Source organism: Rhincodon typus, chromosome 1 (genome assembly GCF_021869965.1).
Source record: "Rhincodon typus isolate 14 chromosome 1, sRhiTyp1.1, whole genome shotgun sequence".
Lineage (NCBI taxonomy): Eukaryota > Metazoa > Chordata > Chondrichthyes > Orectolobiformes > Rhincodontidae > Rhincodon > Rhincodon typus.
Window position 1 is genome coordinate 101,031,269 of NC_063332.1, and position 15,384 is coordinate 101,046,652.

Here is a 15,384-nt window from a genome sequence, read left to right on the forward strand (position 1 = left end):
GTAAGGTTAAATGGGTCATTCTCACTTTGGCAGTCTATGACAAGTGAGATACCATAAGAATCAGCACTTGGGCTCTCGCTGTTCACAATAAATATTAATGATTGGGATATGGGGACCAAATGTAACATCTCTAAGTTCATGGACGATATAAAGCTAGATGCTATAAGATCCAAAAGCGACTTCAAGAGGATTTGGACGTACTTCGTGATTAGGTAAGACAACGGCAGGTAGAGTTTAAATGTGGATAAATATGTATATACAAAGCGACCAGTGTCTTTGCCAATAAGCCACTGATGGCCAACTATGCAGGTGCAGAAACCAATTAAGCAAGCTAATGGTACATTAGCCTTTATTGCAAGAGGACGAGTGTACAGGAATAGCAATGTCTTGCTTCAATTGTACACAACTTTACTTATACCACACCTGGTGAAGCATGTATAGTTTTTACACCCTTAACTTAGGAATTATAATATTGCCATAAAAGGAGAACATTGAAAAATTTACCAGACTTGTTCGCAGGATGGCAGCACTGTCCTATGAAGTGAGATTGGGCAAACTGGATCTGTACTGTCTAGAATTTCAAGAAAAAAATTGATTTCAAATAAATTTGAAAAATACTTAAAAGGGATTAATGTGGCAGGTGCAGCTAAGATGGGCCCCCTGGTTGAGGGGTCCAGAACCAACAGGTACAATTTTCAAGAGGGAGAAAGTCACCTTAGACCAAAATGAGGTCAACCTTTTTTAAAACCAGAGGATCGTCAATCTTGGAAAGTCTCTAGTCTCCACTTCGTGGAAGCTCCGTCATGGAGCAGGTTTAAAGTACAGTAATATATTCCTAAATACTAATGATTTAAGGAATACAGGAGTAATGTGGGGGTGAAAAAAAGCATTGACCAGCTATGAACATACAGTATCATGGAAGGCTCAAATGGGCTGAATGGCTTACTCCTGCTCCTATGTTCCTACATCACAAGTGTCAGACAATGACAACCTTCAACAAGACAGAACCCAACATCACCTCATGACAATGTTATTGCTGAATTCCCCACTAACAACATTTTGGCGGATACTATTGAGCAGGAAATGAACTGCAGCAGGATTATGAATAGTGACAAGAAGTTACAGCTTGTGAATTCTGAGGAGTGTAACAAATCTGCTGACTTTCCAAAGCCTGCTCATAATCATGACGGCACCCTGATTTACAATGATAATTGCTGATCCTACATAGTTGCGATGTTAATTCCTTTCTTAACAGCATTAAACTACAAGGACGGCAGCTGCAGCCAACCACCACTTTCACGTGCACAATTAGGAGTGGGCAGTAAATGTTGGCCTGCTTGCATTCAATATATTAAAAAAAAAAGTCCAGCCTTCCGTGATAGGTCTACCCCTCTAGTTCTCACCCCATTTGGCCAAGCATAACAAAAGAAAATAGGAGGCCGCCATGTGGACCATCAAGCTTGCTCCACCATTCAATAAGATCATGGCTGATCTTTTCATGAACTCAGCTCCACTTACCTGCTTGCTCACTATAACCCTTAATTCCTTTACTATTCAAAAATCTACCTTTGCCTTAAAAACATTCAATGAGGTAGCCTCAAATGCTTCACTGAGCAGGGAATTCCACAGATTCAAAACCCTTTCAGTGAGCTTATTCCTTGTCAACTCAGACCTAAATCTGCTTCCCCTTATTTTAAGGCTGTGCCTCCTAGTTCTAATTTCACCCTCCAGTGGAAACATCTCTCTGCTTCTATCCTATATATTCCTTTCGTAATTTTATATGTTTCTGTAAGATTCCTCCTCATTCTTCTGAATTCCAGTGAGTACAGTCCCAGTCTAGTCAATCTCTCCGCATAGGGTAACCTTCTCAAATCCAGAACCAACCTAGTGAACCATGTCTGCAACCCCTCTAGTGCCAGTACATTCTCTCAAGGAGACCCAAATTGTATACAGTACACCAGGAGTGGCCTCTCCAGCACTCTATACTGCTACAGCATAACCCGTTTTTAAACTCCATCCCTCTAGCAATGAAGGACAATATTCCATTTGTCGTCTTAATTACCTACTGCAGCTGCAAAACAACTTTTTGCAATTCATGCACAAGGACACCCAGGTTCCTTTGCACAGCAGCATGCTTCAATTTTTTACCATTTAAATAATAGTCCATTTTCCTGTTAAGCCTACCAAAATGGATGATCTCACATTTACCAACATTGTATTCCATCTGCCAGACCCTTGCCCACTCACTTAACCTATCTATATCCCCCTGCAGGCTTTCAGTGCCCTCTGCACACGTTGCTCTACCATTCATTTTAGCGTCATCTACGAACTTTGACACACTATGCTTGGTCCCCAAATGTAAATTATTTATTGTAAATTTACATAAAATGTAAACAACTGCAGTACCACTGATCCCTGAGGCATATCACTAGCCACTCATCACCAACCAGCTCTGAGGTTCGGTGTGGACTTGTTGGGCGAAAGGGCCTGTTTCCACACTGTAGGGATTCTATGATTCTATGATTATCCCCAGCCTTTGCTTTCTATTAGTTAACCAATCTTCTATCCATGCCAATACATTACCTGTAACGCCATGCACTTCTGTATTATGCACCTTATGCATTAAGAAACAAAAGTACAGGCCCATATAGGTCAGATATTAGAGTTGCACAATATGCCAGAGGACAGAATCAATAGGCATCTTCTGTCATTAGTCATTGTCTTTTTATAATTAAATGGAAACAAGATTTTTAATTCAAACCTTGCAAAATTTATTACATTAAACAAATACCTACTATTAAGGCAGACCAGTAAGTTGACGAAGCAATTGTACATCTTGTGCTATGTGACATGTGACATGTGACAAGTTCAACATGCAATAAAGCGAAGGCTGGAGTGCTGACTGGAGGTATACTTGTATGAATCAAAATATTAAATTAAATTTACAAGTTATCGTTACATATTTTGAATTATGACCAAGGACAGCAAGTACATTTTACACACAAGTATTGTGCGCGCATGTGTCTAAGTTTGTTGTGAATTGTTAAGAAAGCCTTCAATTCAAATCTCACAGAAGGTCAAAACTCTCAGGTCCATAGAGACATTTATCATGGGAACGACAGCTAATTACTGCAGCTGTTCTTAACCACTGAGCTGAAATGACTAATGTGCAGTTCTAATCTCCTCAGACGTAGGCATTTTACCTGATCCATCTGTCAATAAAACCCTTCTGTGATACCAATAGTCAGTGTTACGTGTGTCAATTTACTCTTAAATATAATAGCCCCGTTAGTAGAATACTTATTTGCAAAACCTTCTTAGTTACAATGTTTATATATGAACTATTCCAGTAATGGGAAACCAGTATATATATTAAACAAAATCTACCCCACTACACAAACTATTCCACGATACATTTTTCAAAAGGATCATAGAACGGCCTTGCAGAGCATGAAGTAGTTTTGGAGCATTTTAATGATCAAGTGAAGTCAAAATAAATTCCATTTACTTTTTGTTTGAAAAGGGGGCATGAAAGAAATAAACATCAAATAATGATTTATATAGACCTTAGAAGTGGACATTAATCTATTTCATATTAATACATAAATATGCAGACTTCCTTCACACCGCATATATTGTAATGTTTTTCATTGCATGTGATAAAACATGGAGTCAGTTGAAAAGAGAATCATAACATCCTAGTAAGATAAAAGTGACAACCTTATAACCGGGGTTCAAATTCGCAAATTTGTTCAAATTCAATCATTTGACTTAGAAAACCAAAACATGTCCAATGGGAAACTAGTGAAATAGTTAAAAGTTCCTTTTTCAGCACTGTTGATGGAAGTAGTGTTGGACAATGAAGTATTTGCGATAATGTATCACTCACCGCACCATAAGACTACTTTCCAACTTTGTTCTTATGGAGAAGAAAATAGTCTGCTCCAAACATTCAAACTCTGCTCATGGTGCACATAATTCTTCCAATCATCAAATCAAATGGCCCAAAAAAAAAAGCAGTGTGCCCAAATTTCCAGCATGTTTTTGGCATGTCAGTAGTTCAAAATTACACAATTAGCATCACTTTAATCCTCAGGCATAGCCTGCTCAAATTGTATCCATGAAGCCAAGCAGAGGAGAAACAATTGAGATATCTAGCTTTTACTTCTTTTTTCCCCACAAGATCCAAGTGTCATTAGCAAAGCTAGCAGGTGTTGCTCATCCCTAATTGCCCTCAAGAAACTGGTGTTGAGCAACTTACTTGGTCCAAGAAAAACAACCCTAGTCTATCTAATCTCACCTCATAAAACTCTCCAGTTCACATCCTGGTAAAACTCTTCTGCAGCCTCTCCAGCGCAATTGTATTCCTCCTACAATGTGGATTCCTGAACTGTGTACAATAGCCTAGCTGTTTACTGAAGTCCTGGCCAAAGTTGAATGCATAGATCAGTTGCTCTTGAGAGAGAGAGAGGTAGTTTAGTTGCAATCAGAAAGAGGTATCAACTGTGTAAGGAGTTTAGTTTAAAAGTTCCAGATCAGAAATACTTGGTTAAAAGCCTGAAGAAGTATGTGAAGCAGAGAACTTTTAAGTTTAGTTCATGAATGCTCCAAGAGGATTTGCGAGATGGGGCATTGAAGCCACTGTAAAATTAAGCCTTATAATGTGAAGCAGAAGGGGATGAACTCTGGAGTGAATACTTTAAAGGATTGTTTTGGTTTAATAGGATTGTATTTTACCTGGTGTATCAAAATCTTTAAATTTGTGTTATAGTAAATAGTTGATGTATTCTATTTCACCTTTATTTTTGTATATTACCTACTGCTCTTTTTTGGTCAAACTTGAATGTGCCACATTATGCATTTATGTTTTGGTGATAGATCACCTCATTAAAATGAAACAGAAGTACAAGCCATTAAGCCAGACATTAGTCTAGGATCTGACCTACTCAGTAACGTCAGCTGGGATCATAACACTAAATTTTTTTCATAACTCTACTGCCTAAGAGGACAATGGCAGCACGCGCATGGAAACATCACTCTAATTTGCTCTCTAAGTCAACATCACCTGGTCTTAGAAATGGATCATTGTTCCCTCAACATTGCTGGATTGGAATACTGAATCTCTAATAGCACAGAGGATGAACCTACACCAGATGGGCTGCAGGGGCTCAAGAAGGCATTTCACATCTTTTCCAAGTCAATTAGGGATGGGCAATAAATGCTGGCCTAGCAACCTGTACTCTATGAATAAATTAAATAAAACTCTGCTCTGCCAGCAGGATTTGGACTGAATGCATTTTTCTGCATCACTACTAGGGGTTCGATTCTTTCCCCTTCTTCAGTAAACAGATCTCTACGTAAAGTGTAGGCTTACAACAATATCATCTTATTTTTACATAGTGCCTTTAACAGTAACAAAACATCCCAAGACACTTCATTGGAGTGTTAAAATCTTACATTCGGCAGCAGATCGAATCAGATCACTGAAAGCATATTTTGAGGAGTACCTTAATGAAGGAAAGCACAACAGAAAGCCAAAAAAAAGTGTGTGGGGCTTTTCGAGCGATTAGGACCTTGGCAATGTTAGGTAAAACGCCTCAATGGTGCAACTGAAATCAAAGATGCTCAAGGAGATTACAGGGGTGTGACTAGGGAGGGATTTAAAAACAAGGCTTACTAAAACATGATAATCTTAATTCTACTAAAATGCAATCATTGTATTTAAGTAGTCATGACTTTATAGCCACAAAAATATCTGCAACAGTATTTCAATAAGCAGTTCAACAGCACTGTTGTAAGGATTAGTTTCTTATTTGACTATCCCATACCAAAAAATGGTCGTTGCAATTGCCCAGAGCAAAAAACCCGTCATGCTGTGAACATATACATGTAAATATTTCAATTGTTTAATTATCTAGGTCATACAATTTAACAAGGTGAATTTCTATACTTCTGGAAGTTCATACAAAATCACCAGGTCTGTTAACATTGCAGAATGACACTTACCCGTTTATCAATATCTCCATGCTGTAGCTGAACAAATCGAGCACTGATGGCAGCTATGTAGCTCTGCTGATTCGAAAAGGCTACACGCCCTGCACCTTTAGGGTACTTCAACTCTGGGTCAGTATCAATCCCTGCGTAACATACCCCACCATAAAGACGATCCATAATCATAGCTAGCTCCACTGCAGAAGAAATACAAAGGCTTTCAAACCCAATTACACAAATTGAAATGAACGAACTTTTACAAACAGATCAAGCAGAAGCCTCATCATGTTGGCGGCCTACTGGCTAATGTAAACCACATAAATATTTAACAAAATGGTTGCTTATTGAAGATTATAACTACCACGGTTCAAATTCTATGGTCCTACTTTCTATTTGTTTCACTTTCGGAATCAGCTAATTAGTTGAGGGAAACTCTTAAAACTGGCAATGAAGCATAAAAAAAATGAACATTTGTTTCCTCTACAAACAAATCAAAATTGATAATGAATTGTAACATTAACAGCCAGCTATAACAGTTCAGTACAGTTCCAAAACAAGATCACAAGCATTAGGGATATTAAAAAATTATGGATCCATATTATGCTTAGTTTTTATTTGCAACTTTCACATTAAAGTTAACCCCAGGTTACACACGCACCTCATCAGTTCAATGCAACATCAGAAAGGAAAACACTTATTTTAGAACTATTCAATTTTACCAATTTACACTGGCAACTGGTTGGATTTTGACCAATGTCTTCAGGATGATGCCAATGACTTACATTTATAAAGCATCTTTTAAAGTATTCTAAGGTTCTTCAAAGTCCTGGGGACAAAACTGATAGTTTTAAGGAAGGGTCACGGGACCTGAAATATTAACACTGAATTTTTCTTCAGGTGCTGCCAGTCCTGATCTTTTCCAGCAACTTGTTTTTGTTCCTGATTTAGCATCCTCAGTTCTTTCAGTTTTTAAGAAGGACAGTTATGAAGTAAAGAGTTCATTGTAAACGGGTTAAACAAACAGAAATCAGGCCTCATGACGAGGATGAAACCAGACTCAAAGCTTGTGTTGTATACGGCAATATTTATTCAACGAAATAAAGCATTGATGGTTAAGATATGTAAAAAGTAAAAGATCATTTGATAGGTGCAAGTAATTAACAAGTTTAAACAATATTCCAGATACAGACACTTCCATAATAGTTGTTTTTTCTTACCAGCTCTCAGAGGGCGAGGTACCCCTCCTACAAAAATGGTTTTGCGTGGATCAAGAGGCTGTGAACCATCCATTACAAAGTCACTGTCACTTAGATTCCATGGTCGGATCTGGACCTAGTTAAAACCATATTAATCATAACTAACCTGTCATATGGTACTGTATCAAAATGCTTTCTGTTAAGTCCAAATATTCATCAACAGCCTATGTCACCTCAAGAAAAGAACTCAATTAAGTTTGTCAGACATGATCTGCCCTTGACAAAGCCATGTTGACTGTCTTAGCAATTTATTTTTCACTAAAATGTATATTTACCTAGTCAACAGTGTGGAGCTGGAGGAGCATCGGAATAGGACAACTGATGTTTCAGGTTGGGACCATTCTTCAGAACTGGGGATGGGGAAGGGAGCTGGGAAATAAATAGAGAGGAGGGGTGGGGCTGTGGAAAGTAGGTGAGAATTGGACAGTGGAAACAGTGGGGCAGATAGGTGGGAAAGATGATGGATGGGTAATGTTAGGTCGTGGTGGTGAGGGGGGCAGGAGGCGGGCAGTGGGTGGGGATAGGTGAATGCAGGTGAAGGGTAGTAAGGATTGGTCAGTGGGAAAGCTGGGGTGAATAGCTGGGGAAGGAGGACAGGTTATGTCAGGTCAAGGAAGCAGGGATGAGGGAGATTTGGAAAGGCAGACAGGGGTGGGGAGGGAAATATCTCTTTGGGCGTGGGGTCGGATTTTAGATGGGAGAAGTGGCTGAGAATGATACGCTGGATGCGGAGGTTGGCAGGGTGATGAGAGGGCCGGGGGAATTCTGTCTTTATTTTTGTCGAGGGGAGAGAGTTTGAGGGCAGAACTGTGGGAAATGCAAGAGGTGTGGTTGAGGGTGTTTTTGATCACTGGAGGGGGCAAGTTGCAGTCCTTGAAATAGGACGACATCTGGGATATGCAGGAGTGGAATGCTTCAACTTGGGGAGCAGATGTGAAGGAACTGGGAGCATGAGATCGCATTCTTGCTGAGGGTGGGTGAGAAGAGTATAGTCCAGGTAGCTATGGGAGTTGGTGGGTTTGAAATCGATGTCGGTGTTGAGGCGGTTACCAGAGATGGAGACAGAGTGGTCCAGGAGGGAGGTATCAGGGATGGTCCAGATGAACTTGAGGTTGGGGTGAAAGGTGTTAGTAAAGGTGATGAACTGTTCAAGCTCTTCATGGGAGCAAGAGGCAGCACCGATACATTCAACGTAGCAGAGGAAGAGGCGAGGGATAGTGCCGGTGTAACAGCAAAAGAGGGACTGTTCTACATATCCTGCAAAGAAGCAGGCATAACTTGGCCCCATATGGGTACCCATAGCCACCCCCTTAGTTTGTAGGAAGTGGCAGTTAAAGGAGAAGTTGTTCAGGGTAAGGACAAGTTTTGTTAAGCAGATGAGGGTGTCGGTGGAGGGGGTCTGTTGGGCCTGTGGGAGAGGAAAAAGAGGAAGGCTTTTAGGCCGTCTGTGTGGGCGATGCAAGTGTACAGGAACTGGATGCCCACAGTGAAGATGAGGTTTTGGGGGCCAAAGAACTGGCAGGCACGTGTGGTGCCCTGAACGTAGGTGGGGAGTGGGGGTGGACCAGAGGGGAAAAGACAGCCAGAGATGAGTTCAGTGGGACAGGAGCAGGCAGAGACGATAGGTCGGCCAGGACAGTCAGGTTTATGGAATTTTGGAAGGAGATAGAAACGGGCAGTGCGAGGTAGGGGAACGAGGAGGTTGGAGGCTGTGGGTGGAAGGTCACCTGAGGTGATGAGGTTATGAATGGTCTGAGAGATGATGGTTTGGTGATGAGGGGTGGAGTCTTAAATCGAGGGGGAAGGAGGAGGTGGTGTCAGAGACTTGGCACCTGACCTTCATGATGTAGAGATAAATGTGCCATACCAGTACTGTGCCCCCCTTATCCCGTGGGTTTGACGGCGAGGTTAAAGTTGGAGCAGAGGGAACGGATGACTGCGTGTTCCGTAGGAGAGAGACTGGGGTGGATGAGGGGGTGGAGAGATTGAGGCGATCAATGTTGCGATGGCAGTCGGAGATGGAACAGGTTGAGGGAGGGTAGGAGGCTGTGGGGTGGTGTCTGGGAGGATGAGGTTTGTTGGAGGCAGGAGAAGGGGTCTGCAGAGGGTGGATTAGACTCGCGGTCAAAGAAATAGCACAGAGGCGGTGGAAAATAAGAAGAGTTCAACATCTGGATGTGAACGGAATTCATTGATGTGTGGGCGCTGAGGAATGAAGGAGACTCCTTTCCGGAGGACTGACTATTTGTCCTCAGTGAGGGGGAGGTCTAGGGCGGATGAAGACCCGGCAGGGCTTGGTGCTGGGGTTGAGCAGAGAGCTGGAGCTGGAAATGGGGGTGGATGTAGAGCTGGAGCTTTGGCCTCCATCAGTTTTCCCACGATTGACAGGTCTGTAGTTTCCTGGGGTTATCCTTTGTTCCTTACTTCAGCAACGGTGTCCCATTTGCAATCCTCCACCCATTTAGAGAGGCCTAGGAAATTTCAGTCAACAGTCTTCAAATTTGCTCCCTCAACTCCCTCAGCAAGCTAGGATGCATCCAATCCGAACCTGGCAACTTCTCTTCCCGGAATGCTGTCAGCCTTTTTAGCACGTATTCTTTATTTATCACTACACTGTTCAGTTTTTCAACACCCACATTTTCAACTAGGCCACAGTCATCATCTCATTTGGTAAAGACAGAAACAAAATATTCATTTATTACCTCTGCTTCAGTGAGCAGCTTACTCTGCTTGTTCCTCATGGGTCCCACTCTAGCCGTTGCTAATCTTTTACCATTAATATGCTTGAAGAACAGTTTACTACTTGTTTTAGCACAGCCTGCGATCCTTTCCTCATGCTTCCTCTTAGCCTCTCTCCTGCATTTGAAAAACTCTTCCTGATTTGTATTGCTATCATTATTCCAATATGCATTATATGCCTTCTTTTCCTTCTTTATATATTTAAGAGTCAGAGGTATACAGCACAGAAACAAACCCTTTAGTCCACTTGTTTGTGCCAACTAGGCATCCCATCAGACCTAGTCCCATTTGCTAGCATTTGGCCCATATCCCTCTAGACCTTTCCTATTCATATACCCATCCAGATGTTCTTTAAATGCTGGAATTGTACCAGCCTCCACCACTTCCTCTGGCAGCTCATTCCACACATGCACCACTCTGCGTGAAAAAGTTACTAGAGGTCCTTGTTAAATTTTTCCCCTCTCGCCTATGCCCTCTAGCTTTGGACTTGCACACCCTACGAAAAGGAGCTTGGCTATTCACCCTATCCGTGCCCATCATAGTTTTATAAACCTGCAGCCTCCAACACTCCAGGGAGAAAAGCCCCAGCCTATTCAGCCTCTCCCTTTAACTCAAACCTTTCAGAATTAGCAACATCCTTGTAAATCTTTTCTGCACCCTCTCAAGTTTAATAACATCTTTCCCATAGAACGACGACCAGAACTGTACACATTACCTACAAGTAGCCTCACCACTGTCCAGCCGCAACTTTGCTGTCAAATAGTTATAGTTATATTTTAACACAACTGAGGCTGCACATAGATATTAACCCATAACATTTCAATGCATTATTCACATGCAACATTTACAGCATCCACAAAGATCACAATTTAATTAGTCTTGAGCCTGGAAAAACCTATATGAACTGTGGCCGAGATATTAGGCTGCATAGTGATTTAGTGGCTCAGGTATTAGATTACTTTTGTTTTTGAACAGTTTATAAAATGCATTTGAACTCCAGATTAGATTATAACTCGGAAATCACTTTATGATTTGCATTTTTTTGCCAGATCTGCTACCAGTGTCAGCCATTGCTCAGTTGGTAGCACTATTGCTGAGTCACAAGGTTGTGGGTCGAAGTCCTACAAAGGTCCTGAATACAAAAATCTGCACTGATTCTAGTGTAGTCCCAAGGCTCGATTGCTGAAGGTGATGTCTTTCCAATGAAATGTTAAACTGAAACTCCTGTCTGCCGTCTGATGTGGGCATAAAATTATTGCATGCCACTATTTCAGATGATGATTAGAGGAGTTACACCTAATGTCCTGGCTCATGGCCAATATTCATCTTCATTAACAAAAACAAAATTATCCAATCACTAAGCTGCTGTTTTTGGGAACTTTCTAGCTGCTAATTGGCTGCCATGTTTCCTATATTACAAGGATGACTGCACTTAAAGTGCTTATTGGGTATCGTAAAGCTACAGCTATAGAAATGCAGTTCGCTTTCGAACAAAACTTCCACCTACATGACTCAATATACAAGGAAGGTTTGAGGAGTTACTTTGTTTCTACATGTATTGGGGAAGGTGGGAAAGTTAAGAAGCCCCTTTCTCCACATCAGCATTACAGGGGCTAAGAACTTGGTGTATGTGGTTTGTGGGTAAACATGTCTTAACCCATGGTCCCTTTAAGCTGTATGATTATGAAACAATTTGCATGTTCCTGCACACGGCATGCACAAATTGACCTTATGAAGTTACTGCACATGTAGGCCATTAATCAATTGGCAAAGGTTCTGCATATTTAAACAAATCACCCATATTGAAAGCAAAGAAAGAATATGCTGGTTTTAACTTTGAGTGACATTGTGCCGTCAGTGTAGGATTATAACACAAAACACATGGTAACTTGGCTATAACAAACATGACTTTTATAACAGGTTTTGATTCAGAGTGCACTATGTCTTCGATGCGTGGCAATAGCAATAAATTGGAGACAAATAATTATGCTACTGTACTAGTGCAAATGAAGAGATCAATTGCACTTGCACAGCTCTTCACTGAGGTATTCCCCTGACTAGTTGATGCTTTGTCACTAGAAACATGAAAAAAGTTTCAATCTCATTTAGGAGCCAATTCATATCCTATATAAAGCATTTTGAAAATGCAGCTCACATTTGACAGCTGTGACAAATTGCACAACAACAGCTAAGAAAACTCAACATTCCAGCAAAAAAAAAAATGCTCTGAATCGTCTAATAATATTTCTCAGAAAGTCAATTTACTTATTTTGCAATGTTAATAGATCCTTTGAGAAATTCCAGAAACAGGATCCACACTACCAAAATCTAAACAGTTGTTCCTTGGGTCATACCTTATCAGTGTATGAAGTTTTATTCAAATCTGCCTATTATTTTTTCTGGCATATTATTTACGGACAAACAGGCTAAAAGAACTAAAAACATTAGGTCTACCCACTTACAGTGGCAAAGGGAGTAAGCTGCAGTTTATCGCCAGCGACTGTTATATCTCTATACAGCATAAATCATTTCAATAAAAGAGTACATGACAATAAACAGTTTGTGTAATTTCAGCTATCAAATATCCTGACAATATTTGATTAGATATTTGAATAGCAATTAGCACACACAATGCGTCACTGTTATTGAATAAGCCTACTCAGAATTTTGTCATTTCACTGTACCAACTGGTAAAATCCTTATACTTTGATGCAGTTAGTAACAGAAGTATTTGGAAACTGTAAACTTTAGCACAGGTTTTTCAGCCACTGGACCAAGTGCAGGAATGCCTGATAAATGACACGTGTTTTTTTTTTAAATTTCCAAATCTAAGCAGGTTTGATGAACCATGGGCCATATCCTGAAATGCATTTTATACCCAAATTTTCCAGTGTAAATTGTTCATGGCTATGTTGACCTTGTTCTGAAGGATTTGTTTTTCAGGAATTTTTTGTACAGCAAAATATATCCTTAATAATTAATACATAAATGAAACATTTACAGACAAATTAGATTTGAAGTTTGCTACACAAATAACAAGTGATCAGTGACCATTTCAATGGGGTTTTTTCTTTGGACATTTTGATCAACAATTTACCCAACTTCGAAAGAAAGCCAAAGCTGTACTGCTGGATAATACATAATAATAATTCTCCAAGGTCATCTATTTCCATTCTACTAGGAATAATAGGACCAATACAAATCACTGACAGAAGTATCAATGGTAAGCAAGAAAAATTTATAATTACTAGTGAAAATTAGGTTAGGTACAAAAAGTAATCCAAACTGTTTTAAAGGTATTACATTTCTAAAATCAGAACAGACTTATCCTTGCTCCTTCACAAAAAGGTACAGATCTAGCTTCCCAATAACAATTGCCAGGTTTTCAAACATTTGTACATTTGTGGTTAAGTGCTAAAATACATCTTTTTATGTATGCCTCTGCTATTTACATTCTCTATGGCCAACTGTTTTCACAGTCGGTCCACACTCATCAACAGCTGGGAGAAGGCAGTGTTGCCCTGGAATACCAAGCCTGGCCTTGGCAGGAGGCAGTACCAGTAGGATCGGGTAATCCATGGATATCATGATACTGAAAAATCTAACTGGAGTGAGCACAGGGAAACTGTCCTGTAGCGACTGCAAGAAGTTGTTTTTCCGCCACAATCACCAGCTCTGAATGGTACAGGTGTTGGATCGAGAAAACAAGATTCAAAGACCTATCTGCTCCTTTATCCATCTTCCATCCACCTCCCCCCCTCTCTCTATTTATTGCAGAATCCCCTTCCCCTTCCCCATTTCTGAAGAAGGGTCCAGACCCAAAACGTCAGCTTTCCTGCTCCTCTGATGCTGCTTGGCCTGCTGTGTTCATCCAGCTCTACACCTTGTTATCCCCCAAGATTCAAAGACCAGCAGGACAGTGTGAAGTTCTGAGGATTGCTGGTTTGCGTCTATTGTCAGGGTGCATGATGCACTTGTTGAATGAAGAGAACAACATGAATCGAGTGAACTTATTGCTATAGTGGTGGACTACCTACATTTTGAGGGGAGGTCTGTTATTGATTCAGCCACAGGTCCTGCCAGAACAGGAGTAATTTTTGGAGGGGGGGGACAGAAGATGCCTCATGGACAGAAGATTTTTAAATTTGCAGGAACCTGCTCCATGTGCCAGGGTCAAAGTCAGATGGACTGCCCAGGGTTTCAAATGCATCTGTGGTGACCTGCACTGATCTAATATGCCACACAAATGAAGCTAACTCCTAAAACAAAAAAAAACAGGGTCACAGATCCTGAGGATGGTAAGTGCGAATTCTAAACCGTGTCAAATGTGTGAATGCAGCGGTTCCAATTCGGAAACAAAAATCACCTCCTGTCTTTTTAAGAAAAAAAACTAAGGATAGGACTCTTATTCAAAAATAGTCTTTTAATTTGTAAAAAAAAAACTGCCTGTCACTCAAGATTTCAGAAATGAATTTCTAGATTATCCTACAAAAACAGGCAGAAGACAGTTTGATTAGTGCTCCAACTGCTTAATCTTGAGCACTCATCTTTTTAATTAGACCCTACATATTCATATGCTTCAAGGACTGCAGCTGGAGTGATGAATAATGGTTGTTGCCTACAAGCATTTTGAGTTGCATTTTATAAACTTACTGGTTTGTCCTTGATAGTGGGACTTGAAACACAAAGGTAGAGTTTTCCATCTTCTTCGATACAAGCATCAATCAGAGCCTGGACAGAACTCTCCTCCTGAAACAGAAGAAATGCATAACCTGCAACAAAAGAGAGAGACAGTAAATAGAGATCCATTTATTTAATCACTAACTGATAGAAATGTCCAAACACAAAGATAAATATTTGCTTGCAATTGGTCAAAATGTTATTTTTATTTGAAGCTGATAATGTGCAACTGCAAACAAGGAGAAAAGCAGATCAAAACAAGCTCTAGGCTGTCAATATACATCTGCTGGAGACTGGTGCAGAATGGAAGAGGGCACTACCACTATCAGCTAATCATTTGCAATTAAGAAAATTAAAAGGAGATTTTTGTTATGTGTGGTTTTTTTTGCCAAATCTAGGTCATAATTCATGGACTTTAGAACATATCTTAAATTTTTGAAACATAGCTGTGGGTTAAAAAGTCATAACAGAAGAGTGTTACAAAACAGCCGATTGGTTTACTTAGCCACGGGACTGGAAATATGACAGCTACTGTTAGCAAAGTCCAGTTTAGAGAGATGCTTGTCCTTTGGAGGGCAGTGAACTGTCAGATTAAAACAAATTATAAAAGAGGAATATTATTCTAGATAACAAGGTGTACAGCTGGATGAACACAGCAGGCCAAGCAGCATCATAGGAGCAGGAAGGCTGACGTTTCGGGCCTAGACCCTTCATCAGA

At 40.4% G+C, this 15,384-nt stretch overlaps 1 protein-coding gene across 1 annotated transcript in view; it reads right to left on the bottom strand.

Annotated features, from left to right (window-relative positions):
• Positions 1–15,384, bottom strand: part of LOC109917363 (cytoplasmic polyadenylation element-binding protein 2) — a 98,200-nt gene that overhangs the window by 8,164 nt on the left and 74,652 nt on the right. Inside the window, exons 7-10 of the mRNA XM_048603171.1 lie at positions 14,640–14,758; positions 7,209–7,323; positions 6,007–6,188; positions 505–571 (exon numbers count right to left, since the gene is read on the bottom strand). Coding sequence (XP_048459128.1) covers positions 505–571; positions 6,007–6,188; positions 7,209–7,323; positions 14,640–14,758 — 483 coding nt within the window. The remainder of the gene's footprint in view (positions 1–504; positions 572–6,006; positions 6,189–7,208; positions 7,324–14,639; positions 14,759–15,384) is intronic.